This window comes from Dicentrarchus labrax, unplaced genomic scaffold, assembly GCF_905237075.1.
Source record: "Dicentrarchus labrax unplaced genomic scaffold, dlabrax2021, whole genome shotgun sequence".
Lineage (NCBI taxonomy): Eukaryota > Metazoa > Chordata > Actinopteri > Moronidae > Dicentrarchus > Dicentrarchus labrax.
The window spans coordinates 14,230,547-14,255,645 of record NW_026136701.1 but is presented as its reverse complement, the minus strand read 5'-3'; the positions used below and the strand labels follow the sequence as shown (position 1 = coordinate 14,255,645).

The window sequence follows — 25,099 nt, the reverse complement described above, 5'->3', positions numbered from 1 at the left end:
CTGAATACGGACGAGTCAGCGACTCTTTGTACGGAAGCATACGGGGGTTTATCTGGAGTCATGTGACCTACACTCAGCCATCTTGTGGAAAACGGAGAGAGAGAGAGAGAGAGAGAGAGAGAGAGAGAGCGCCACACAGAGAGAGAGAGAGAGAGAGAGAGAGAGAGAGAGAGAGAGCGCCACACACACAGAGAGAGAGAGAGAGAGAGAGACCACACAACTCGCATACAAACCTTGTGCTGTCAGAACAAGCAGAGGTAAGACAGCCAAAGTTTAATACACTAGCAAAGAGAGAATCGTACATTTAGGTGAGGTGTCATGTCAGGGAGGCATATTCAGAGGGGCTGGAGGGGGGCTTGGGTCTGTTGTTAATCCAACATGTTTACTTGGCCTTGCGGCACCGGACTCCAGTGATTGTGTGTGCGTGTCCGGGCTGCGTGAAGTGCGGGACGTCTGAGGAGGAAATGTTGTTGTGGATCCTGGCTGCCTCGAAGGCCGCGTGTAGCTAGTTAGCCAACCTGTTAGCGTGCTAGCTACAAGTGTGTAGGATTAACTGATACCAGAGGAGTGTTTACAGCTGTTACATATACAGAGACAGTAAACGACCATACCTCGTATTCTGGGGTGAATTAAATTGAGTGTCAGTACGTTATAGTGGCATCTTACACATTAGCTAGCTACGTTGGGATAAAACGATGCTAGCAACCGTTAGCTAGTTGACCAACTGCTGTTAGCTAGCTAACGCGCTAGCACCGCCGTCGTCAGCGAGCGAAAATACCCTGTTTGTGGCAGCAGCATGTTAGCAAGTGGCACTTTAACTAGCCACAACCCCGCCGGCACCTTTCTGAACACAAGTACTGACTCTTCTATCGGCTTGTAGCCATTAATGAAACGTGTTAGCAGTGTGTTGTCAGTCAGTGGGCTCCGTTATCAGCGTTGGTTATTTGAATGGTTAGCTAACGTAATGCTGGTAAACGAGGGTGATCTTACACTTATAACCTTCGGGGCTGGTGGTGAGCACTGCAAGACACTTTTTGAAACATTATTGGGCTTCAGTGTGGTTTATAACAACAGGATGGGTCGTGAGGTAGCTGTGTGTCCTCTGGTTCACTGGTAGATTATCGATATACGAGGGTAACTATCCGGACGAGTTTCCAAGAACATTAATGGTCAGTCTTTTTTCCGCTGACTTGAATCGTTTCCCCTTTATCAGAAATCCAAAGGATCCAAAGTGATTTAAAAAAAAAAAAAAAAGTTGTGCTCAGATTGGATTAAATGCAAAGCTTTTGTTTCTTAAATCATTTCAGACGAGTCATAATGTTGCGTAAACTCAGCCAGTGGTTTTCACTTTATGGTAATTGTGGCTAAGCGTGCGGGGCGTGCGGGGCGGTTGCCAGAAAACGTCGCTAACTTCAAGTTGCTTGCAGTTATTGCGTTAACGATCAACTTACACGTGGCTTATCCTGGCTCCCATAAGGTCAGCGGTAGTGTGGGTCTACTGTCGCCTTTTGTGTCCGATATTTGAGGAAGTCTCTCTGCGTTATAACTCCTTTTTGCTTTCAAGCCTGGGTGTAAAAGGAGGGGAAAGTCTTTGGCAGTGGAGACCATAGCGTAAACAAACCCTTGTTGGCAAAACATGAGTATTTATTTTTATTTGCAGAAGTAAAGGCAACTCCCAAGTTGTCACTTACAGGTGTCTGACATACCCGCTTTGCAGGCTGGGAGACTTCCTAAAATAGCTTTAGCAGATTGAAATCGTATACTGAGTGCTAGTGGGATGGGCTAAAGAGTAGATCCTTGGAATATCTTGAAGTCGGTGACAAAACTTTAAGTGTTTTTCTAATGCTTTGGTAAAGGAATTGCCTCAGTGAAATAAAACAATTACTTCAACTTGTATGGTAAAATTTAGTAGGTTAAGTAATAATATTTGTGTATATGTACATTTGTTTCAAATGTTTTTGAATGGGGAATTGATTGAATTTAAGTTATACTGATTTTGACATAATTAGTAATGAATAGACGAGTGCTCAATCTGGAGCAGGACAGCGCTGCAATTAAATTGTTTGTTCATGCAACATATGGTAATTGCAATAGCCTAATCTTTTTTTACTTAATGAAAACATTGACAAAATATTTTCGAAGAGGTTCAATTAATACAGTTAACTGTTGCTTCACTTGTGTATGAACAAAACTAAAATCATACAAATAAACTATTAATAAATGCTTAAGCAAAATGGACTACATAAGTATTTAGGATTTTTCTTTTCTGTGCAACATCGGTAAAAAACAAAACTACAGCACAGTGGTGATGCATCCTTTTATCTTCTTGCTTTTAATTTGTTTTCCAACAGTAGTATGGTTATTCAATAACAGTATACTAACTGGTAATAATCCTTCTCCTCCTTTCTCATGTTTGCAGAACTTCAAGGAAGAATGGCCGAAACCCAGACACTTAACTTTGGACCAGAATGGTAAATGAACTGGCATGACTTCATGATTAGTCTGAGGGAAATGATTAGTTGGTTGTGAAACTGGTTTTCCCAATGCAGCTTTTCCATACATGTTCAGACATGCCAAATGCTATCTTAGCTTCAGTGTTGTCTCCCCTTCTTCTGTTCCCTCTGGTCTTACTACCCTTTGTCTCTCCGCAGGCTCCGTGCCCTTTCTGGAGGTGGTAGCAGCAGCAGCAGCGGTGGTGGTGGTGGAAGTGGCTGTGCGGTTGCCTCTCCACCCCTCTCACCTGCCTTGCCAAAGTATAAACTTGCAGACTATCGCTACGGGAGAGAAGAAATGTTAGCACTTTATGTAAAGGATAACAAGGTGGGTAGGCATATAATGTCTGTATCTTACCTGTTGATGCAATGCAGTCGAGGTGATTTGCATGCAAATTATATTACTGCCGAGAGTAGATTTACACCTTTTTGTTATTTGGTGTGATTCTTTTAAAGCCGTATGCATCTTAACAGTGAAGTTTGTGATTGTTTATTTCTCTCCTCCAGATCCCTATAGATCTACACGATAAGGAGTTCCTGCCCATATTGCAAGAGGAGCCCTTGCCGCCTCTGGCACTCGTGTCTTTTACAGAGGAGGAACAGGTAGGAATACATGTCATAATATCTGGTCTTTGGCTCGGTGTGAAATAGTAAGATCAGAAACTGGTTCTGACTTATCAGGCAGATTAATATAAATGTCATATTGGTGTGCGCTGGTAGCTCACCTGGTACAGCTGGCACTCCACGTACCAAAGCTGAGTCCTTACAGCAGTGGCCCTAGGTTTGACTCCAACCTCTGGCCCTATGCTGTGTGTCATCCCCTCTCTCCTCTTTCATGTCACTCTTCAGCTGTCATTATCAATTAATGGCAATAAAAAATATAATAAATAAAATATATTAAAAATTGTAATTGTCTTGGAATATGTACTTTTGTTAATTAGGCTACCAAATACACAGTCAGTGCAAAGAAGAAAGCTGAGAGCCTGCTGTTCATCCCCCCTTTCTTCCCCTCCCCTTTTTGTATTTGCAGAGAAATTTTTCCATGTCTGTAAACAGTGCAGCTGTACTTCGGCTGACAGGGCGAGGAGGCGGGCCGATAGTAGGGGCACCAAGAGGCCGAAGTACCTCAAGGGGTAGAGGTAAGAATTTACCAAGATCATACATGAATGTGTCGTATTTTCTTTCTCATTTCAAGGGTAAATAGCTGCAGAGGGAGTTCACCACCGTGGACTCACTATGGTAGATTTCACTTTTTAAATGAGCCTTCATTTTAGCTTTATCAGCTATTCTGTCTATGAGGTTTTCAAAGTCTTAACAACTGCAGACAGTTAAGATCCCTTTGAAGAGTCCCACTAATTTGGCCACAGCTTGAGACAAGATGGGGTTATATTAGTACTCTGTAGGTGTTGTGCTTACTCAGCATACTCCTTCCCAGCTGCCTGCACTTGTAACTGATGTGTTTCGAACATGGAAAACCCTGTTTGAAATTGGTATGCTAGTAGCACACACACTCAAGACAGCCGTACACATCTTCCAGTCAGTTAAAGCTCCATACTGTATTTAACGATCCTGTTTAGAGTGCTTACGTTACTGTTGGTAAGTGTGTTTAAACAAGTTTAGTATGTAGCTTCTGGCTGCTGTGTGCGTCAAATGAAGTGCATGTGAACATTTTCTGACCCACCTATATTGAAGGTTGATTGAGAAGCCATGTCATAAAGGGTTTTATTACAGGAAGTAGTCATAGGTATGTTGGTGTCACTGTTAGGGGATATTGTGTATGAATCATAGTGAAGACAGATTTAATTAAAAACCAGAAGAGCTGGGTTATTTGACATCTTCTGGATGAAAAGGAAAAGTACAGCACCATGATTCAGCAGATTTGTGGAATAGATGATGGTAGTTCAGTTACGTGTTTGATAAAGAATATGTAAACTATTTCAAATTCATCCAATTAATTCACCTGAGCACCCGTGACTAACAGAAGATGGGTATAGACTTTTTGATCATCTGCTGTGGAGAATCTGTTTTATGCAACCCTCCGCTGATGTTTGAACCACATTTTGTCCTTTGATCACAATGTTAAATACCCTTTAAATGCTTTGCAGTTGCACACAGTCATCAGCAACTAGTTTAGTTCATGTCACCTGTGATTGTTTTCAGGCCGGGGAAGAGGAGATGGAGGGTTTTACCAAAGAAGTTTTGATGATGTGGAAGGTTTTGGTCGTGGAGGGAGGGAGATGCATCGCTCCCAAAGCTGGGAGGAAAGGTATTAAAATGCCCGTTTGTTTTTTCTGAGTTTTTGCTAGACAGCAATTAAACATCATTTGCTATGACTTTACATGATGTGTGGTTTTGTTATCTCACCAGGGGAGATAGAAGGTTTGAAAAGCCAGGTCGAAAAGAGCCAGGTTGGTGTTAGTTTGTGGCTCAAATAATCAATACATGATGTACTTTTTGGCAAATGCACTGGCTTATCTACTTTTTGCTCTCTGTCAATCTAGTCGAAGCTGCTCCAGGACATTTTCAGATGAATCACAGTAAGTGTGCCTTTTGTATAAGTTGATTGATTGATTGATTGATAATAATTGACTTATAGAGAGTTCAGATGTCTTTAGTAGGTCCTGTTCAGACCTGGCATTAACATGCATTTAGGTGATACAGTTACAAGTGGACAGCATTAAGTACGTCAGTTTGCACCTGGCATTAGGACGCATCTCAAACGGTGTGTTCACAAACATCTGCTGCTTATCTTTGCAAGTAAGAGGGCAAAAACGTATTTAGTTGCATTACAGTGAACCAAATAGAAATCCGACAGCGTGTTTCATGTTTATATATAGGCCTTCCTTCAATGAGGTCCAGGACACATTACACACACTACTAAAGGAATGTGGTCACATGTGGCCCAGACAACCTCCGAATGTGGTCTGAGCGAATTGATCTCAGTGCATCTGGAGTGAATTCACACCTGTACTTACAGCTGTCCACTTGTGATCTGATATTGATTCCAGGTCTAAACGGGCCTTAAATGACACAGATAAAAAGATAGATTTTCATTTGATTGACAGCATTGAGTGAGCTTGCTACCTATGAAAATAATGATGATAGCTTGACCTTTAACTATACCCTTACCTACTACTCTTTACAGTTCGAGGCAACTATGAGGATGTTGGAACAGGCCTACCGAGGAAGCATGAATTCACGCGTGCAGAGAGTGAGAACTGGCGTTCTTCTCGTGATGATCAGAATGGTGAGGATGATGAGGGGGGCTGGCGCCTGGCGGGTTCTCGACGGGATGGAGACCGGTGGTGCCCCCCGAGCCCAGGTGGGCACTGCACTGACCACATTTATCTTTGATATATTATCTTTGATAAATGTATTTGTGGTGTTCTGCCAGGTTTATTGTACTATGGCCTGTTTCATAATGAGGTACATTTGTGTGTTACAGCGTGTAAACGGTTGTGTGGTCAGTTATTTCATTGTAGCGCACAGGAAAACATTACCATACAACCGGCTTGAATTGAGGGGTATTCAAGGGGGTTCTCCAGCTCCCCCCCTGATCTCTTCACAATGATATTATATACACAGGTACCAATTAAAGGCACATGTTATTTAAGAGGGACATTTTAAATGGTGCACTGATGTCTCCTTTCTTCACTTCCCTGTGCTTTTGAACTTCACATCAAAAATTCATGCTGTTATTGTATGTGGAATTTGTTCAGTAGCGCTGGTGCCCAAAAAGGTTTTCTCTCCATCTTGATGAGGCTAACGTAGATCCGAAGGTCCATTGTACAAAGATAACTATTTTCCTATTTTACGCAGACGGCCCTCGGTCAGCAGGGTGGCGGGAACACCCAGACCAGCGTCGCCGTTTCCCATTTGATGCAAGAGAAGACGAGCGTGGCTACAGGAGGCCACGTTCAGGCAGCGGCAGCCTGGAGGACGAGAGGGACAGCCTGCCAGAATGGTGTCTGGAGGACGCAGACGAGGAGGCGGGCACCTTCGACTCATCAGGGGCCTTTCTCTCACTCAAGGTAAGATGCAGACACCTGGAAAGAGTTTTGAATAAATCAGTGAATTACAAAGGCTTTTAAATTAAGCATTGATGTGCCATGTATTTATGAGTGTGACTGTAATTGTGGTCTTTGTTGTGTATTCAGAAAGCCTCCAAGGAGCCGATCCTGGAGGAGGCGGAGCTTGACTTCAAACCCTTGGAGGAGTGTGAAGAGGGCCTGGAGGAGGAGGACAGTCATCCTAAGGAGACCAAAGAAACAGAAACAGATGCCAAGAGAGAGTTGGAACGAAAAGGTCAGTCACTTTGTTAGTTTGAAGGCTGATTTTATTTTTTAAATGCATTTTCTAAAAATCTTTTAATAATGTTTGACAAGCATGGATATGAAGTCAAATGAGCAATGTGCTAGATTTGAAATTCTACCTTCTCCCTAGTTTGAATTTCCCTCAGCCTCTTTCTACACCATGGTCATAACTTTAAATTAATCTCCAGAAAAGCACCACTGAAGCTGTTGTAGTGTCTTGCTCAAAAACACCTAAGCTTACTGATATTGGTTTTCCAATATGCAAGCTGTGACTTGCTATATAAGAAAATTCCCTCATGTTACTTTTGACACATTTAACTAATCAAAAGAAGCAACGTACTTGTCTCTCATGCCTGATCATGCAAGTGGAACGTAGTATTTGCAAAGTAAGTGAAGAATTGTTTATGAAAGGGATGCTGGCTCCATTTGGAATCTGCGTGTAAGCAGTGCTCACAATTCACTTTTGTGAAACGTTTTACTGTCACTTTTTGTATTTATGGACACAAAAAGATACAGTAGATTACTTGACAGGTCGTGACTGTTAAGCCAAGTGATGCTAGTATGACCTTAGAAAAGTTAAAATGTTCATTATCAATTACTGAAACATCAATGAAAACGTTTACTCCTTATTTGAGGATGTGTCTTAACCATTTGTTTTTTCTTTTAGAGTTGGCAAGAGCATCAGATGAGGCTCCACCTGTTGCTCCCCCAGTCTCAGAGAGCCAGGCTCCAGTACAGTCTCTGGCCCAGATCCAGTCCAGTAGAACAGAAGAGTCTGAGAGGCCAGCTGAAAGGCAGCCGCCCCTGGAGCTCCCACCAGAGCCCTGCAAAGTCCCCCTGCACATCCCTATGTCTAACAGCATGCTCGAGTCCCTACCCATGACCCACATTTCTACCACTCTTGCAGGTGGGATTTGGGTCCTCAATTTCACTGTAAATAGGACTCTTTTTCCATTTGGCTTCACCTACATGGAAAACCTCTTAATACCTGCTTTTTCTATGCAGAAGTATCTGCTCCCTCACCCACCGTCCCGCTACCGCAGCAAAAGCCCATGGAGGTTCCTGTGGCGATGAACAATCCTTTGCCCTTCCCTTCGAATTTATTGGCACCTATTGGCAGGCCCACCACTGTGCCACACGACACAGATGAAGATGAGGGACTGAAACACTTTGAGCAGGTAAGTTAGTAGACTTTTAACATAGAAGTCTGGCAGGAGATGGTAGGCCTATCTTGAACTACAATTCCACTAACAGTCTTAAGATATCTTTGTACCTAGTAAGGATTAAAGCAGGTTGTAAATATTATGATACCAGAGATTTGACTACTCTTCAAATGAACCCTTCTAAATGGTTGATAGTTCATTTCCAATAAAAGACCATAAAACAAGTTGTAGTGCAATTTCTGTCCAGCAACAGCAATTTTGTTAATGAATCAGCTAAGAAGAGTTTTTTTGTTGGGTCAGATTATGAGCAATGTAATGTCTTTTCAAATTCTGTCTTTGTTTCCATCCTCCCACAGGAAGCAGAAAAGATGGTGGCATACCTACAGGATGGTGTGGTGGATGATGACAGACTTACAGCAAAGACTTCAGAGAAGCCCAAACCTGCAGGCCTGCCGCTCACCCACGAGGCTGCTCTCAAGTGGTTTTACAAAGACCCCCAAGGGGAGATACAGGGTGAGATTGGAAGATGTTTTGTGTGCTCAAAATGTAGCTTAATGTATGAAATTTATTTTCAGAACCGCTTTACTGTAGTCCCTGATTCCCCTCTGCTTTCTTTTTGTGCTCTTTCAGGTCCATTCAGCAACCAGGAGATGACTGAGTGGTTCCAAGCTGGTTACTTCACAATGTCTCTCTTAGTCAAAAGAGGGTGTGATGAAATATTTCAACCTCTTGGAGATATTATGAAGATATGGGGGAGGGTACCGTTCGCTCCAGGCCCTGCACCGCCACCTCTACAGGTATGCATTTGCTAAAGGTGCCCTGTTTTATTCATCATGTCCAAAGGTTTGCTTTGTAATCCACACTTGTTGCCAGTACTAATCATGACCTGTAGGTGGCGTGGTATTCCACAGTTAAGATGTGTCGGAGGAATCCCTCATGTGTCAGTTACCTAGTGTTTCAAGACCCTTCTTCTTAGCAGTTTTTTTTTCTTCTTCCCCACAGCTCATCATCAAAGTCGTATGAAAATGTGTTTTCTATCTTGACATGTAATTACCGGCGTTTGAGTAAATCTGACCTGAACTATGATCCCATTTATACTTTGTCACTTCATGCTTCAAATAACAATCTGATTTTAGTGTAAATGTAATCCAAGAAGCAATCATGACTGATTTGAAATCCGTTGTAGCCAGATTTTTAAAAGGAACAAATTAATTAATTAAGGCACATGTAATTAACTCCTCCCTTTTATCAGTAAGCAGTCTGTGGAAATAACCACTTACTGTCTGATTTCCTTGTGAAAACAACTGCTAAACTAAAATGACACTGAAATTAGCCATTGTTCCATTCATATGTTAGGTTATGGATAGTTATTAGCTAAGGCTGCTGCTGCTGGGGTGATTTCGGTTAACAAACCACTTGAGGGTTTGCGGTCCAAACCCTTCTGCTTTTTTTCAACCCAGAAGTCCTTTTTGCCCTGCATCATATGTTTGTAGCTAGCTTTTGCTTGTTTGAGGCCATGATTTATTCTAACTATGTCTTCTATGTAATACAGGGGGATGGTGATCAAGAGAGATTGAAGAGGCAGCAAGAACTCACTGCTCTCAACCTTTACCAACTACAGCAGCTCCAATATCAATACCTCCTCAGGTACGCCAGGCTCAGGTCATTAAATCATTCACATAACATTAATGCATATAGGAAATAAACAAAAAAATCTAACATGCTCTGTAGATAATTTGTCCACTGATTCATTCAAATGTTAACTTATTTTTCCTGATTTTCTCTCATTTGTCTTTGTCCATTCAGGCAGCAGTATGCACAGGCCCTGGCCCAGCAGAAAGCTGCAGCTCTTAACTCAGCTCCTCTTCAACAGCAGCAACAACACCAACAGCAGATCAACCTGCTTCTACAGCAATACCAGGCTCTCAAGCTAAGGTTGATTATACACACACACACACACTCTTTTACAATAGGGATGAACGAGTACCGCATTATTTGTATCTGTACCTGTTCAACCAACTAAATTGTCTTCATCTGTATATTTAGTAGAAGTTTCCATATTTGTTGGAAAATTAATTAGAATTGAGCTTCAGATCAATGTTTTTGATCAAAATTATGATTGAAATTATTTATTTACTACTTAGAAAAGTTTGTTTTAAAGTACCAGACACTCACTTCAACCCTTTACTGCCCTACCTCTAAATACATCTACAGATCTTTTCTTCAGTGGTTAAATGTCCTACCTTGCATTTGCATTTATTAATAGTTTATTTTCTTTCTGTTTTTGTAGGGCATCTGAGAGCCTCCTACCTCCTGTTACCCGGTCCCTGTCTGTACCAGATTCTGGTTCTGTGTGGGAAATGCAGAACCCGTCCTCTCAGGTTTCCTGCACACCAAACATCCAACAAGCTGCTCCAAGCAGTGAGTTTCTCCCTTCTTCTTTTTCAATGACATGACATGAAAAGAAAAGAAAAAGTCTATTATCATGTCATACCAGGTGCAATGCATCATATTCTGTCACCCTCAACAGCGTGGGATGGCAGCAGCGTGTGGGATTTACCTATAGACTCCATGGCACAGGCTCCGACCATCGAGCAGATGCAACAGTTAGAGAAGTCAAAGTCTGCAAAGGTAAACAATGTTTGTCTGAAATTGTCTTTAACTCCTGGGGCCTCAATTATAAAAATTGCTATGCACAGAAAAGTCAGGATTTATAGAGGAATTATATGTGGTAAAGGGTGCACATTTCTACACACGCTCTCATCCTGCATAGAGCTCACGCAAGAAATTAGGGCCAACATGTGCGCGCTGGAGACACAGCACAGGCCTGGTGCATACACCCACCCCCCCACCTGGCCCACTTGACAATGAACCTGTTCCTATTTAAATCTGCACAGATTTTGAAGCTTATTTCTTAAATTATTTATTGTTATTAACTGTTGCTCAGAGATATATCTTTGTCTCTTTCTGCCCTTTCACTTGTCAGTCTGGTTAAACCATTGTACACTTTTTTGTTCTCCGTGTACAAAAGATTATAGTAGTAGTAGTTTTTGCAAACCCTTCATACAAAATAACATCTTTTTGTAAAGAGGACTCTCTACAACCAAAATGCATGAAAGACCATTCAAAAGTATAGAGTAGTCCTCTCAGCTCTCTGACTGTACAGTATGAAGCTTGTGTGGCAGGCAGTTCCAAACTTTTGGACAGGAGTGTATCATTAGTCAGAAATACGCTTTCCTCTCACATCTCTGGATAATACCATGACTGTATTTTTATTTTATCATCCGACAGTTGGAGCTGGAGAGGCGTGAGGCAGAAATGAGAGCCAAAAGGGAGGAAGTGGAGAGGGAAAGGCTGGAGGAGGCCCTGAGGGCTCGACAGGAGGAGGAACGCAAACGTTTGGAAGAAGAGAAGCTGGCACGGCAAAAACAGGTGGAGCATTTTAACAATGTCCATCTGAGGCACTTAGAGCCTTTTGAGCTACTGTTTGTCTTTACTGAGCCACTTTTCTCTGATGGCGTTGAGAGTGACCCACTGTTGTAACTCTTTAGGAGGAGGCATTAAGACGACAACGGGAGCAAGAAGAGGCACAGCGCAGGCAAAAAGAGGAAGAGGAGCGACTGGCACAAGAGGAAGCCCTTCGTAGATTAGAGGAGAGACGAAGGGAAGAGGAGGAGAGAAAGAAACGGGAAGAGTTCCTACGCAAACAGGTTAGCTAATGTAAACATGTTATACACTTTACCCCCTGTCTGAACTTCTGAAATGTCTCCCTAAATTGCAGTGTTCTCTACCTCACCAGGAAGAGGAGCGCAGAAAGCAAGAGGAACTTGAAGTATTAAGGAGGCGTGAGGAGGAGAAGCGAGCGGACGAAGAGGCAGCAGCTGCTGCAGCGGCAGCTGCTCTGGCCCAACAGCAGGAGGAGGAGCAGAAGAGGAGAGAGCAGGAGGCTCAAAGACAGCAGGAGCTGCAGAGACAGAGGCAGCAGCAACAAGAGGCCCTTAGGAGACTTCAACAACAGCAGCAGCAGCAGCAACTTGCACAAATGAAGGTAAGGGCACAGGATTAGTCTGCAAAAATAGACGGTACAAAAGGTATTTAAAGTTGACAAAACACCTTGTCCTGTTCCTTAGCTTCCATCCTCTTCAAAGTGGGGCCAGCAGTCAGCCACTGCTATAAACCAGACTCAGAACGCCCTGTCACTGGCTGAGATCCAGAAACTGGAAGAGGAGAGGGAACGACAGGCACGGGAGGAGGTAAGGACCGCCCTTTGTCAGGCTAGTTGTGTTTGGCGGCTCTGTCACCAGCAGTGTTTTAGTGCCTTTCTTGAGTTAAAAGCAATGCCATTGACTAAATCTTGTCATTTAGCCAAATGCCATTATTTTTGTGCACAATAATTCATGCCCTCCTTCCTCTCTCACTCCCACAGCATCGGCGTCAGCAACAAGAGCTCCTGAAGCTACAGCAGCAGCAGGCCATGCAGCTGGCTCAGCAGCCCCAGGCCAAGCTGTCTGGTTGGGGTAGTGTGGCCAAACAGCCAGCTATTACCAAATCTTTGCTGGAGATTCAAAGGGAAGAAGCCCAGCAGATGAAACAGCGGAAGGAGCAGCAGCCACCGCAACAACACCCCATTGTCACCCAACAGATCCGCCCTCAAACCAGAACTGTACGTGACATGTGTATACAATACTGAAACTGAGTTATGTAGAGCCACAGAGTTGGGTGTGGGTCTTTTAGTGGATTCAGCACTACGGTGACATTTTGACATCAGAAATTCACTGTTGCTTAATGCAGTTACAGCAGAAGATTATTTGGTGAGCACGAATGCAAAACATTTCTTAGTTCCAGTTTTTGGGCTGTATTGTGTTCCTTCTGTGCATTACAGAAAAAATATCTTTGCATATATTCACATTTTCACTCTGAGCTAAGTAATTGGCAGATGAATCAGTTATGAAATAAATTGTGACTTGCTGCCCTAGAATCAAGTGTTATGTCAGTAACAGTGTCTCACTCTCCTCACAGCCATCTCTGAGTAACTCAGTGTGGGGGTCTGTGAACACCAGCTCCTGCACTAATTGGGGCTCAGACTCTAGCAGTATCTGGGGTGACACCCACAACTCTAACATGGGCTTCTGGGATGAGGCTGTGAAAGAGGCGGTCCAGCAACCTCCCCAGCCCAAGAAAGGCAGCACGCAGAAGAACAACAAAGGCAACGCCAACCTCAGGTATTTATTAAGAATGCCTAAAAAACGTCTTCGTCACAACCTCCGATGAAGGGTGACATACAATGTGAAGGATATGAGTAATACGAAGATCTTACAAACTTCTTTTTGTCTTCTTCCTCTATTTATAAAGTAACTCTTTGAGTGGGCGGCCCAATAAGAAGGTAGAAGAGGAGGAGAAGCTGCTAAAGTTGTTTCAAGGGGTTAGTAAGAGTCAGCAGGACACCTTCATGCAATGGTGTGAGCAAACTCTACACACCCTCAACACAGCCAACAATCTGGATGGTAAGACTTTAAAAATATGTTTTGCAAAGACACTCCGCCCACCACTATTGATGGACTATTTCTGGAAGCCAAATTTTAAAAATATTATCCATCTGTCTCCCTGCCAGTTCCAACGTTTGCATCCTTCCTGAAAGAAGTGGACTCTCCATACGAGGTGCACGACTATGTCAGGGCCTATCTGGGGGACACTCCCGAGGCCAAGGACTTTGCCAAGCAGTTTCTGGAACGTCGTGCCAAACAGAACGCTAACCAACAGAAACCGGCACCGCAGATCCAACAGCAAGCCCTCAAGCAGCAGCAGGTGAGCGTGACTGAAGTGGTACCAGCGAGATAAAGGCTCAGCATATGGGTACCAAATGTTTTGGTCCCATTTTTTGCCTCACAAAAGCCACGTGAGTCTTTATAATCTGATCTAAAATAGAGACATCTGTCGTTTTTCGCTGCCCCAAAATAGCTTTCACTCTGGTGCATTTCTGCCTGGCGGGTTCAGACCAATCAGAACAAGTCATCTGACATAGCGAGTGCCGTCATACTCCATCCATGGCCACTACTGTTATTTACATTTCTTCTGTGACTCTTTCTTGCGTCACCCTTTTGGATCAGCCCCCAAAAGATGTCACTGCACTGCTTATTCCTTGTTTCCTTATGGGAACAAAGAGCCAAATCTGTCTATGTGATCCTCACAAACAGATCTGGCTTGTTAAATGTACGTACTTTTGACTCCGGTGTCTGTAAGGGTTGGGCAATATGATGATGTATACCATGAGATAATGTACTTTTTTCTGCCGTCAGATTTAGGCCATTGTGGGCAGTCCTCCATCACTGAGCAGTCTTTTAAATGTTTGCAACATGTAAATCACACATCCTGTTATGGAGGATGGTACCCATATTGCCCACACCTAGTGTGTGCACTGAAAGCAGCATTATCTTTCAATCTTCTCACTGACTCGATACCGCTACAGTAGAAAACAAAATATTTGATTTTAGCAAAATAAATCAAAGCAGAGATATGTTTTTGCATTGAACCCTTAATTTATTGGCAGAATAGTTGCCAGCAATGGTTCCTATAAATTCTGTGTAAAGACACATCTACTACTGTTGCTGGTGACAATATTCGGTACTATGTTTTGTCATCAGTACCAGAAAATGAATCTCCACTTAACTTTGAATAATGATGATTGATGAACGTGGCTCAGTCTGTTCAATTTCGAAATAGTAATAATAGTAATAGTCCCCTTCTGCATCTCATTATGATTGTTATAATGATTTTAATTGGTTGTGGTAATGAAATTGGTATTTACTGCGACCACATTGAAGGAAGTAGTAACGTTTTGACGTTGCTGGCGTCAAAGACCACAACTCAACAGAACAACTTTTAAATCCACCTTTCTATATTGCCCAGGAATCTGTATGGGGTGGAACAGGATCTTCGTCGCTCTACCAGTCCAACCATACGAGTGGTCAGCAGCAGCAGCGCTTTGAGACAGTCACCTCAGGGAAAAAGAAAAAGAAGCAGAAGATGGTCCGCGCAGACCCCAGCCTTCTAGGTGAGGGCAAACATCCACCTGCTAAATCAGAACAATCTGCAACTATGTGTCACTGCTTTCTTTTTATATCACATCTGCTAATTGGGTCTTCTTTTAACATTTTCAGGTTTTTCTGTCAATGCGTCATCTGAGAGATTGAATATGGGAGAGATAGAGACTTTGGAGGACTTTTAAGGGACTGCAGCCAAGCAAAGCCCCATTGACTGTATCCTATTTGAACAGCAGCTGTTTTACCCAAACCCCTGCCACGGCCCCTCGACTGCTTCCACAACTTTCACCTTTTTATTTTCAGTTTCCCTATTTATCAGACGTACTCTGGTAATCCCTCATAAATTCCTAATTGTGAACAAGTGGTGATCTCTGAGGCGGTGTGTATTTTTCCTGTTGCTTGTGGACCTAAATAATCTGATGAAAACCCTCCAGAGAAAAATGGACTGGAGCAAACTGGCCAGTGAAACAACCGACCAGCCAGGAGAGCAATCACCAGATAAACTCGGGAGTTTCTGGAGAACGTCTGCAGGGGCGTTGATGTCCGTTCGGTATCAGCTGCTCGGTCCTGAATCATGTCCTTTTGTAGAAATTCAGTGACAACTAATTTCAAATTTGGCCTCTGTGGTATGGGTTTTTTCTTTTTTTTTTTAAGAGTGGATATATGGATGGGTTGGTTGGGGTATTATGGGAATGCTTAGAAGGATTATATCCATTGTTTTTGTTTTATTTATTGAAATTTTTCCCCTCACACTTTAATCCCCCACCCCACCTTCTCTTTTCCCTCCCTGTTTTCTGCTGGGTGTTCATGGATAATGACGGCAAAGTAGAGCCCAAGGATTCGTGCCCACTTATGTCCTGTTTTAAGGACATGTTCAAAAGTTCCAAGTAGTTATCTATTTCTTGTAAAATACTAGGCTGTTTAAAGAATAAACTTTCAATTCTCTGCATCTGTATTATAATATATGAAAATGATCTGCTGGAGTCATACTTTTTTATTGCAGTATGAAATAATAAAACAGTCTGATGTGTGGGCTGTTCACACCTGTGTCTGAACTATTCAGAAAAACCACAAATGTGCAGAATTCATTTGATCCACCTGCATTCACCCGGTCACACTGTGATCAATCCCGTTGTACAGAGATCCTATTAAGAGCTCTAAATGACAAATGAAAATGAATCTTTGCCAGGTATTAAAGAGAGCACGAGAGGGAAGCCAGGTATCTGCATTCACAATGTTAATGAACTAAGGAACATTTTAAATCCTGCTAAGCTACGAATTTAGATAGAAAATTGCCAATGAGTAATCATATCAAATGCTATTTTCCCCTGTTAAACCTGGTACATATATTATGCTTATTTTTTTAATTTATAGTTTCTGCCAAGCAGACGAAATGCATTGTCAGACTGCTTGCCACAGTGGGGAAACAAAAGTTAAGCTCTTAACGGTATTTTTCAGGAAGTAAAGCTCATCCTCTCACTGCTCGGTTGTAGTGCATATTTGACCGAACTGGAGTTTTTAAATTTACAAAGAGGAAACGAAACTCATCAATTCCATCATATGAATAGTGACAATATTTTTCTAGACACGCACATTGATTGTCATACTGAAACAAAACTCTTAACTGCCAGCACTGAAATCTGTTAAGACTTCCCAAAATAACCAGGTAAGAACAAAAATGAAACCAAAGCCTTATTGTCTTAACACTATTGAATTGATTCTCAGTGCAAAAACATCTCTAAGTGTACAGTACTTTAACTCAGTTACTGTACTTAAGTACATTTATGGGGTACTTTATTTGAATATGTGAATTTGATGTTACTTTATACTTTCATTTAGGCAAATATTGCTTTTATTATGATGAAAACATGAAATGAAAATAATGGTCAGGGTGAATGGAATAAGTGAAACTATTATTTCAGTCTGAATTCCAGGCCAGTTGCATTATGGGAAATGTAGAACCCAAAATTCTTAGACAGGCTGACACAGGGTACTTGAATTCGGCACTCAGCACCTACAAGTTCTTGGTAATCCCCCAAAAGGAGTGCAATAAATGAACTGCTGGAGGATTACTTGCATGTAGATATTGGTACTTTCAGACCTCAATACTTTCTCCTCCACTGCCATCTTTAGATTTCTTTCCTTCAAGAGTAAAGGCATAAAAATGTCCTGCAGAGACCTTCGTGATGTGACCTGGCCGAGGTCAGCGGCTACCAAATGTTTACCCCTCACGCCCAACTATGTGGATGGAGGAGTTTGGAGTGGGTGTGCCCTGCGATGATGTGCTCACAAAGTCCACACTGTCCAGACAGTCCTGTGCACACCTAGTCCCCACCCCTTCTCTCACCCCCTCAGCTGCCTACCTCTCCCCTCCTGCGGTCCCCTGTACTCTTCTCCCGCTCCTCTCCCGGGGTCAGTTACTCGTTTGAAGTTACTACTACTCGAGGGGTTTTGGAGACGCTTTGCTCTGTCTGACGCTCATCCTTCGCAGCCACCATGGTTCACAGCAGCAGTATCTGCAGATTCCTCCTCCTGGTGCTCCTAGGCCTCATGGTAGCCTTTGTACACACAGGTAAACCTCCTTTTTGAGTGAGATTGATATTTTTTATTTCATTTCTGTGGGTTGGGTAACATGTATGCAATCTCGCCGCTGTGTGCTGCAAGTAATTACGCTAGAAATGGAACACAGTCTTATTTATTAAAAAAAAAAAAAAAGCATCCGGCTCTCAGCCTTGAAATGAGAGGTGTGATGTGAGGAGAAAGGTGACCGAAAAAAGAAGTCAGTAGCTGTTTGTTCTAGAAAAATGTGGTTATTTTAAATCATTGCAGATCTTTTTTTGTGTGTCCTTAAGATATTAGAATAAGTAGTTTCAAGGTTTTCTATTCTAAACACTGTTGTTTATCTTGCTGTATGTGATTCATGGGCTGATGTTTGGTCCTCTGTAGGCATCAAATCAAAGATGTGTGTATACGTGTCATTTTACACCACACACACACACACACACACACACACACACACACACACACATTCACAGACCTGTGTGTTTGAGTCTGCTGCGTGATGTAAATGATGCAGTTGTTGAGGCTCAGAGACTCCTGAAAGCTGCTCTTTGACAAACAGGATGACTCAGTTCCTTTCATGATGCCTGATGTTCTTATGAAACTGAATACCTGCTGCCCTCCGACTCCAGTTATAAAGGTTATAAAGTGCTTCTGTGTCGTATCAGTTTGAGGTAGTGAGACGTCCACAGGTGTTGAGTTTATTTCATGTATGTGGACAGATTTGGGAGGTAGTAGTGTGACAAGCGGACAGATTAAATGATTCTGTCTTCATCTGTGCACATTTTTTGTGATGTACGAAACAGCAGAACATCAACTGGTTCCCAGAATGAGGGCTATTTAACTGGTCTTTCTTTCACTTTCACTTATTTTAGTCTGTTCTCTGTTCCTCTTTTACTCTCAAATCAACTTGGAAAAAAACCAGCTCCCAGGCCCAGAGGTCACAGTAGAGGTCAAGGGGGCGATTGGGTGACAGAGATATAGCAAGTTGATGATGTCTTCACTGTGCTGTGGGAAAAGAAATACATCCGTCACCTTTTACATGGGACACAAAACCTACTGGGATAAAAAAAAAAAAAGAATACGTCAGGGTTTGTGAGGTGCTGTAACTTGCCCTCACCTTTCTAAAAATATCTTGCGGCCTCCTCTTGCATATTTTTAATGCCACTCAGGGATTTTCTTTTACATAAAGTATCTGGATGGACTTCAGATATCTTTATAGATCATCCAAGCAAATAGAATAATCTGGATAATTCGCTTCAGAATTATATATTTGTAGAGAAATGTTGTTTAGGACAACTGCGTTCTGCTTGCCTGTACACTGATTCTGCCCTTTGCAGCTGCCTGTTATCTGTCTGTTCGGTGGTTGCCAAGTACTTTACATGATGTTTATGCTATCAATTTTAACCACAGCAACAACCAACCAAGTGACTGAACCAGTGTGACATGCAGCTCAGCGGTTGACTCAGCATGGGAAACAAACCGAGATGTGTGAAAAAAAAAGCTCAAACTAAAAAAGTATGATAATTACTCACACCATCTTTATCTTCCTCAAAATTGCTGACATGATTAAATGAGAGCGACACAGAGCCTCGCCATGCAATACAGACAAGGGTTCACTGCTAGTTCTGTAACTATCCTTCCTTCTCTCCTCGTTGCAGAATAAAATCCAAGACACACTGGTCATTTGTCACATATTTTACCAAGGAAAATGTTGCCACCACGTGTGTAAGTGAAAGAGGGTGAAGCAAGGACACATGACACTATCGATGTCATGTTTGGGCTGCGTCATTTGCGCTTTCAATGCTTGGCCAGGTTGCTTTTCACACAGACCCGTCTGCGCACTTTGTCATCTCTCTGGCTGATGTGAAATCCTCAGTGAAGGTCTGAGGTACCAACAAATGGCCTTCTGTGTTTTTAGTGTCTGAAATCACTCTTCCCTACAGTCTGCCAGGTTTTTATGAGTCTGCACTTGTGTATGGAGAAGGAGGGTTCTTGATTGACACGTGGAGTCATGTCTTTAAAAAGTGTAAATTAGTGCAGTGATTCCCAACTAGGGGTAGCGGTTACTCCTGTAGGTCAGGTGATCTGTAGAAAGCTAAACTAATTAAAACCAATGAACTCAATTAACCCCACCAAAAAAATATCAAACTGTGATTTAATTCCAATCATTATCAATATATGTGTGTAAAAGAGGAAATTAAACAGCCAGAAAGGATAAAAATTTTTATGTGATACTAATCTTAGGTAAACTTAATAACCAAATCAGCACATTAACATCATGTGTTACTGTTGAGCATGCTTGAAAACGAGTAAGAGAACGAGATGATGAGATGAAATATTCAGCTAAAAGTCATAGATGAGAAGTTAAATTAGTTTGTTTTAAGTGATGAATACACATTTAACATAGTTTGCTAAAAGCATGGGTAAGACAACCAGCTGAAATAGATGAAAGTAAGATAAACATTTAAAATAGGGTGTCATGCCATTTTTCCACAGCCTGTTATCCCGAAAACAAACTCCCATTGCTCCCAAAGTACCAACCTGGTTTAACTAAACATATTTAACTTACATACAAAACTTGTAATTAAGCCTAACCAGATGTTGCGTAAACTTATCCAAACTGCATTCCTTTCACAACCACATTTATTATTGTTACCATGATGACGAAGATCACCTGGCGTTTGCATATTGAAATACGTTTCTATATTCAGGACAAAAAACTCCAGGTAGAGTGTTTACGGAACAACAATGGCCTTCAGAGCTGGAGATAATGGCTGCCGTAAATATGGACCTTCTGTCCAACGGGACCTTTTTTTGGCTATTGAGGTTTTGGAGTAACAGGCCGTGTCAACAATTCGTTATCCCCTAAAATAGTTAGCTAAAACTAATGGATAGTTGTACAAGCTCAGTAATGAATAAAGAGCTGAAACAGTTAGCTAAGAAATAATTCAAACTGATCAAAGTAATTGATAAACAGTTAATTTGGAGATGTCAGACGGTGTCAGTGAAGGGGTTCTTGGGCTCATCTGACAGGGCTGTGGGGGGACATCAGACAACAGAAGTCGGAACCACTGACCTTGCGTTAAACTGTCAGCTGAGAAGATTTTTTTTAATGCTAATTCCATTAAACAGAAATTTCAAGCGTGAGTAAACCCCTCCTTGTGGAAACAAACGCCAACGGAAAACATCATGTTATTATTTTTTGCCTTCTTATTAAATCAAGCTGTCCAGAAAGGCGCAGCCTTTTACACACAGGGACTATTTAATAAACAAGTTTGTTTGACATCCAGTGCCCAGCCGGGGCCTGGTTTGGGCCTGGCCGGTTGTTACTGGTTGCAGCCCGCCACCCTCCGTGACCGCACAAGCTGCCTTTTGTGCCCTCGGTTGAAGGCCTCATTGATGGCTGAGCTGGCCAGAGGCCCGGGCCTCCATACCTCCTGCCAGCTACAGGACAGGAAGCTGCACACGACTCAGAGTCAACACAACAGCATCAAAATACTCACACCAGAAGTCCATATCAGAACTTAGAAGATATCCCAGCTAATATGCGACCGTTGAAGACTCAAGATTATATCGTACGCACTGGTTTCTTAGTAATAGTGTCATGTTTTCTGCTCTACTTGACAGATTAATCCTTTGATAATGACATAGAAAAGATGTAAGACAGGGTGAAGGAGTTTACTGAGGGCGTCAGGGGCTACAGAGTAAATATGTAGCGTTAAATAAGCTGAGTGTAAATATGTTTGGATTACGGTTTTGTTGGTATGCGTAGAGTTGAGGATAGGATAAGTGAATCAGTGAGTGGGTGGGCTTGTGTGTGAAGAGTTTGTTTTTTCAGGGGCGATGAAGATCAAATTTTCCTCCTTTTCCTTTGGATTTCAAAAGAAAAGCTGCACAGCCGTTCAATTGTCATTGAGATGGCAGCGACCACAATCACAGACTAATTTTGGTGGTTTGACGGTTCAGTTGAGCATTTCCAGAGGCTAAGAGTTGTGTTAGGAAACAGAAATGTGGCCTAGAAAGAGACTTTGTTTCCTTGGCTACTGTAGAGGTGTGAAAAGTCTCAGGGGCTTCGTGCTCAGATGAGAGGAATGTCAGAGGACAATTTGGGATGGCATAAGAACAGACGATTGATTGGCAGCGGACAAGAGAAGCAAAGAGTTGTAAAGGAAACCTGAGCTCCATGCACAGCAAATCACCGCCTCTCCTACAAGTTGTTTGTGCTGAAGCATAAAATATCTACAACTCCACCAAAATAATTAACCAAACCTTGGTTGAAAGAGAGTTTTCTTTATACAGTAGACAAGCTTGGTTGAACCTTTCGGCAAAAGAGAAACGTGGAGAAGCCACATGTAGCTCAAACGGACAAAATGTCCATCCTCTACAAAGACATCCTTATGCCCAGGAATGAACTGTTGACCGGTGAGACAGAGAGAGGCTGTTGAAGTCATTACAGACCGGGCGATGTATGCAGCTCTGCATCCCAGAGGCCTCAGCGTCCAGGGTTAGGGTCAGACAGAGCCATTAGCAAAGCAGTGGGCCTCGTCAGTGAAATTACTGCCTTAAGGAAACATCCTGTAAGTCAGTACTGCACAGCAGGCAGTCTTTGTCTACCAGAGATTAAGTTGCTTTTTTTTCTCGGCCTGCAGAGGCAGATGCAGACCCAGTCTCAACAACCAGGGACAACCAGGACACCATGTCTGGAGAGCCACCCAGTGACATCACCACCAAAGATCCTTTCCAGGGTATAACGGAGCAGCCCTTCACCTTCGACTACGAGGACACCACACACTCCCATGCCATGGAGGAGGAGGAAGGTAAAGCTGACAGTTGATCAGTTGAGTTACCAAATACGTGTCAATCTTGTGTATTCAGATGGTTAAAACTGCATCTCTTCCTGTGTGTGTGTGTGTGTGTGTGTGTGTGTGTGTGTGTGTGTGTGTGTGTGTGTGTGTGTCTGTGCAGGGGTGCTGGGGCCAGGGGCCATCACAGCCATTGTTATAGCAGTCTTCCTGGGAGCGTCTGTCCTCCTTGCCCTCATCGTCATCACACTCAGGAAGTTCACCACCTCCTAGAGTGAATGCCTCCCATCTTGTGTGTGTATGCATGTGTGTGTTTGTATGCCATGAGTGTGACAACATTTTCTCTTGTGCCTCTCATCTCAATCTCTGAACTCACCCCTCGTCTTTCTTTCAACCATGAATTTGTGTCTTTCGCCGTAGATGCTAAGAAATTGTGGCAGGTCCCTTGACTGACTGTTACTCCTGTAAACTCGCTCTAATTGTTGCTCAACGTGTCCACTTGTTACTAAAGGTGTGATGTTAGAAACTGGCTGGCTCTTCCAGTGGAAATCATAGCATGTCCATGTCATTTTAATTTTGTTCAGCTGTCTTACATGCACACTCTAAAGGGGTTTTTAATGTTTGTGGGCTGTTTGTTTCCTGATAGTCTTTCCCTTATGTTGAGAGTTTGATGTGAAGCATGCTGTATGTGTTTGCTTTTATTTGTTCAAGAAGTGTATGTGCTTTTGTTAGTCTGTGTCTTATAGGTATTTTTTTAGATTTACGTGCCTAAATGAAATTGAGGTCTTTCACAATGACTTCACCTTGTGCCAAAACTATTTCTAAAATATCCCCTCTGTGTCACCCGTGTACAAGTCTTTAAGTTTGTGTTGCACCATTAACAAACATTTGTAGAGTCAAAAAAAGGAGAAAACATTTTTAAAAAGGCTTCTTCGATGAATGTAAACAGGGTAGTCGGGTTGTTTGTTCTACCTGCAAAGCAAATATACAGTTAGTTGAGTGCAAACACACATTCATCCTCGCTCTGAGTGTTTGTAGTTTTTTGTTGTTTTATTTGCAGGAGGGGGGAATTTATTTCAGTAAAATTATTTTGTGTTTTTCTATACGCCTCATTGTCCTCAGTACCCAGCTATACAGCTGGATGTTGTCATGGTAATGTCACTGCCCAATTATTTTGTTCAAAATTCCAGATGAATAAATAAATACAATCACATGCCAAACTTGTGTGAGTACCATGTGGAGTTTTTTTTTTTTTTTACACATGACCACTGAGTCAACACAACAGAATGATATTTATATATATATTTTTATACATATATATATATATATATATATATATATATATAATTATAACCAAGTCAGTCAGTTAGCATTGAGCTATTTTATGGAAAACAGTTTGTGACCTTTTGATAAAAAAATACATTGATACAAAATCATCAAGTGCAACATTTACTTAAATATAAAAACATGCAGCAGCGAACATTAATGGTAAAAATGTGTGTGTCTCAAACAGTGTTGGTAATAGTTACTCAATATATTTAATATATTAATCATTACCCTTTAAAAAGTAATATATTTACTTTACTTCTTACCCCTGCCAACAGTAATTAGTTACACTACTAGTTGTATTACTTTTCTGCTGCTCCCCACAAAATAAAATGGTGGTAATTGTGTCCTTTCTCCCCAAAATTCAGATTTATGACGATTAAAATCCAGTTTTGTTATGGATTATTTCTAACTTCCAAACTAGTTTCCTCCTCTATTACAAAAATGAATCCAAGGATGTGACTGGATAGTGGGATGTAAAATAAAGTTCACAACAAAAGTAATATTGTAACAAATCTTTTTTTGGAGGAGTAACTGTAATATTGTTACTGAAATGTATTTGTTATTAGTTACACTATTAGTTACTTGGGGAAAGTAATATTGTTATTAGTAATGAGTTACTGCCCAACACTGGTCTCTAGTAACTTTACAAAACAAACAATCCGAAGCCTTTAAGATCCCAAAACGTATTCAATTTGAAGTGAGAACAGATTTGTGTTAAAAGACAATCGGCTTCACTTCAGTCACAAAACAGTAGGTGACTGTAACTGGCAGCCATCTTCACTTTCATTTACAGACAAAAGGCTGTCGTCTTCCAAAAGACATCTTACCTTAATGTGCTCTAAACCTTTCTGATATATTCCAGTTCAAAGATATTTCTCTGGTACAACTTTTGTGTTGTGTTCTCCACAAACATCATCATTAGCATGTCACTTAGCTTACGATAAAAGAGGCAAACACTTTCTCACACTATAGTTAAGTCATCTCAGCACCTGAAACCAGGAAACCCTCAAACTTAATCACAGTCTAAATCTGCTACTGCTACATCTCACAAACTTGAAAGACTGTCTGGAAAGCTTTGCTTTCAGTCTTTTTTTTTATATAAAGGAAGACACACTCAGACTAATACCAGTACTAATAACAGTCTGAGTATAGAAACCACAGTAGAGTTCACAGGAAACTGACTATAAACAAACTAGTGTCTGACCTAAAAAAATCAATAAATTTAAAAACAAGACAAATAGAAATACAAAGTCACCTGCTTCAGGCCTTTTCTTCACGTGCTACAACAACCATGTTCTTCACCGTATTCCCGATCGATGGTAAAAAAATAATCATCTCAACATACACTAAGTTTAGTAAGCACCTACGTTCACAAGATGCAGTAAACAATCACAGCCT

The 25,099-nt window shown here is 41.8% G+C and overlaps 2 protein-coding genes across 7 annotated transcripts; both read left to right on the top strand.

Annotated features, from left to right (window-relative positions):
- Positions 1-162: 162 nt before the first annotated feature.
- gigyf2 (GRB10 interacting GYF protein 2) lies at positions 163-16,083 on the top strand. Of its 6 annotated transcripts, XM_051424763.1 has the most exons (29): positions 163-257; positions 2,420-2,471; positions 2,652-2,820; positions 3,000-3,095; positions 3,523-3,631; positions 4,653-4,758; positions 4,860-4,900; positions 4,994-5,029; positions 5,638-5,814; positions 6,312-6,523; positions 6,650-6,797; positions 7,473-7,712; positions 7,811-7,983; positions 8,325-8,481; positions 8,599-8,765; positions 9,521-9,630; positions 9,775-9,903; positions 10,259-10,389; positions 10,466-10,599; positions 11,260-11,400; positions 11,520-11,678; positions 11,768-12,016; positions 12,099-12,221; positions 12,395-12,631; positions 12,988-13,190; positions 13,321-13,472; positions 13,580-13,773; positions 14,875-15,019; positions 15,126-16,083. In XM_051424763.1, the coding sequence occupies exons 2-29, from the start codon at positions 2,434-2,436 to the stop codon at positions 15,191-15,193; spliced, it is 4,044 nt and encodes a 1,347-aa protein (XP_051280723.1). In that variant the 5' UTR covers positions 163-257; positions 2,420-2,433; the 3' UTR covers positions 15,194-16,083. The 6 variants fall into 6 exon arrangements, with proteins under 6 accessions (XP_051280723.1, XP_051280802.1, XP_051280643.1 ...); XM_051424842.1 differs by lacking the exon at positions 163-257 and having other exon boundaries at positions 5,638-5,739; positions 9,521-9,615; positions 10,499-10,599; XM_051424683.1 differs by lacking the exon at positions 163-257 and having other exon boundaries at positions 5,638-5,739.
- A 984-nt stretch (positions 16,084-17,067) lies between these two features.
- Positions 17,068-23,592, top strand: snorc (secondary ossification center associated regulator of chondrocyte maturation). Its single transcript, XM_051425511.1, has 3 exons — positions 17,068-17,580; positions 22,220-22,387; positions 22,536-23,592. The coding sequence occupies exons 1-3, from the start codon at positions 17,505-17,507 to the stop codon at positions 22,643-22,645; spliced, it is 354 nt and encodes a 117-aa protein (XP_051281471.1). The 5' UTR covers positions 17,068-17,504; the 3' UTR covers positions 22,646-23,592.
- Positions 23,593-25,099: the final 1,507 nt, after the last annotated feature.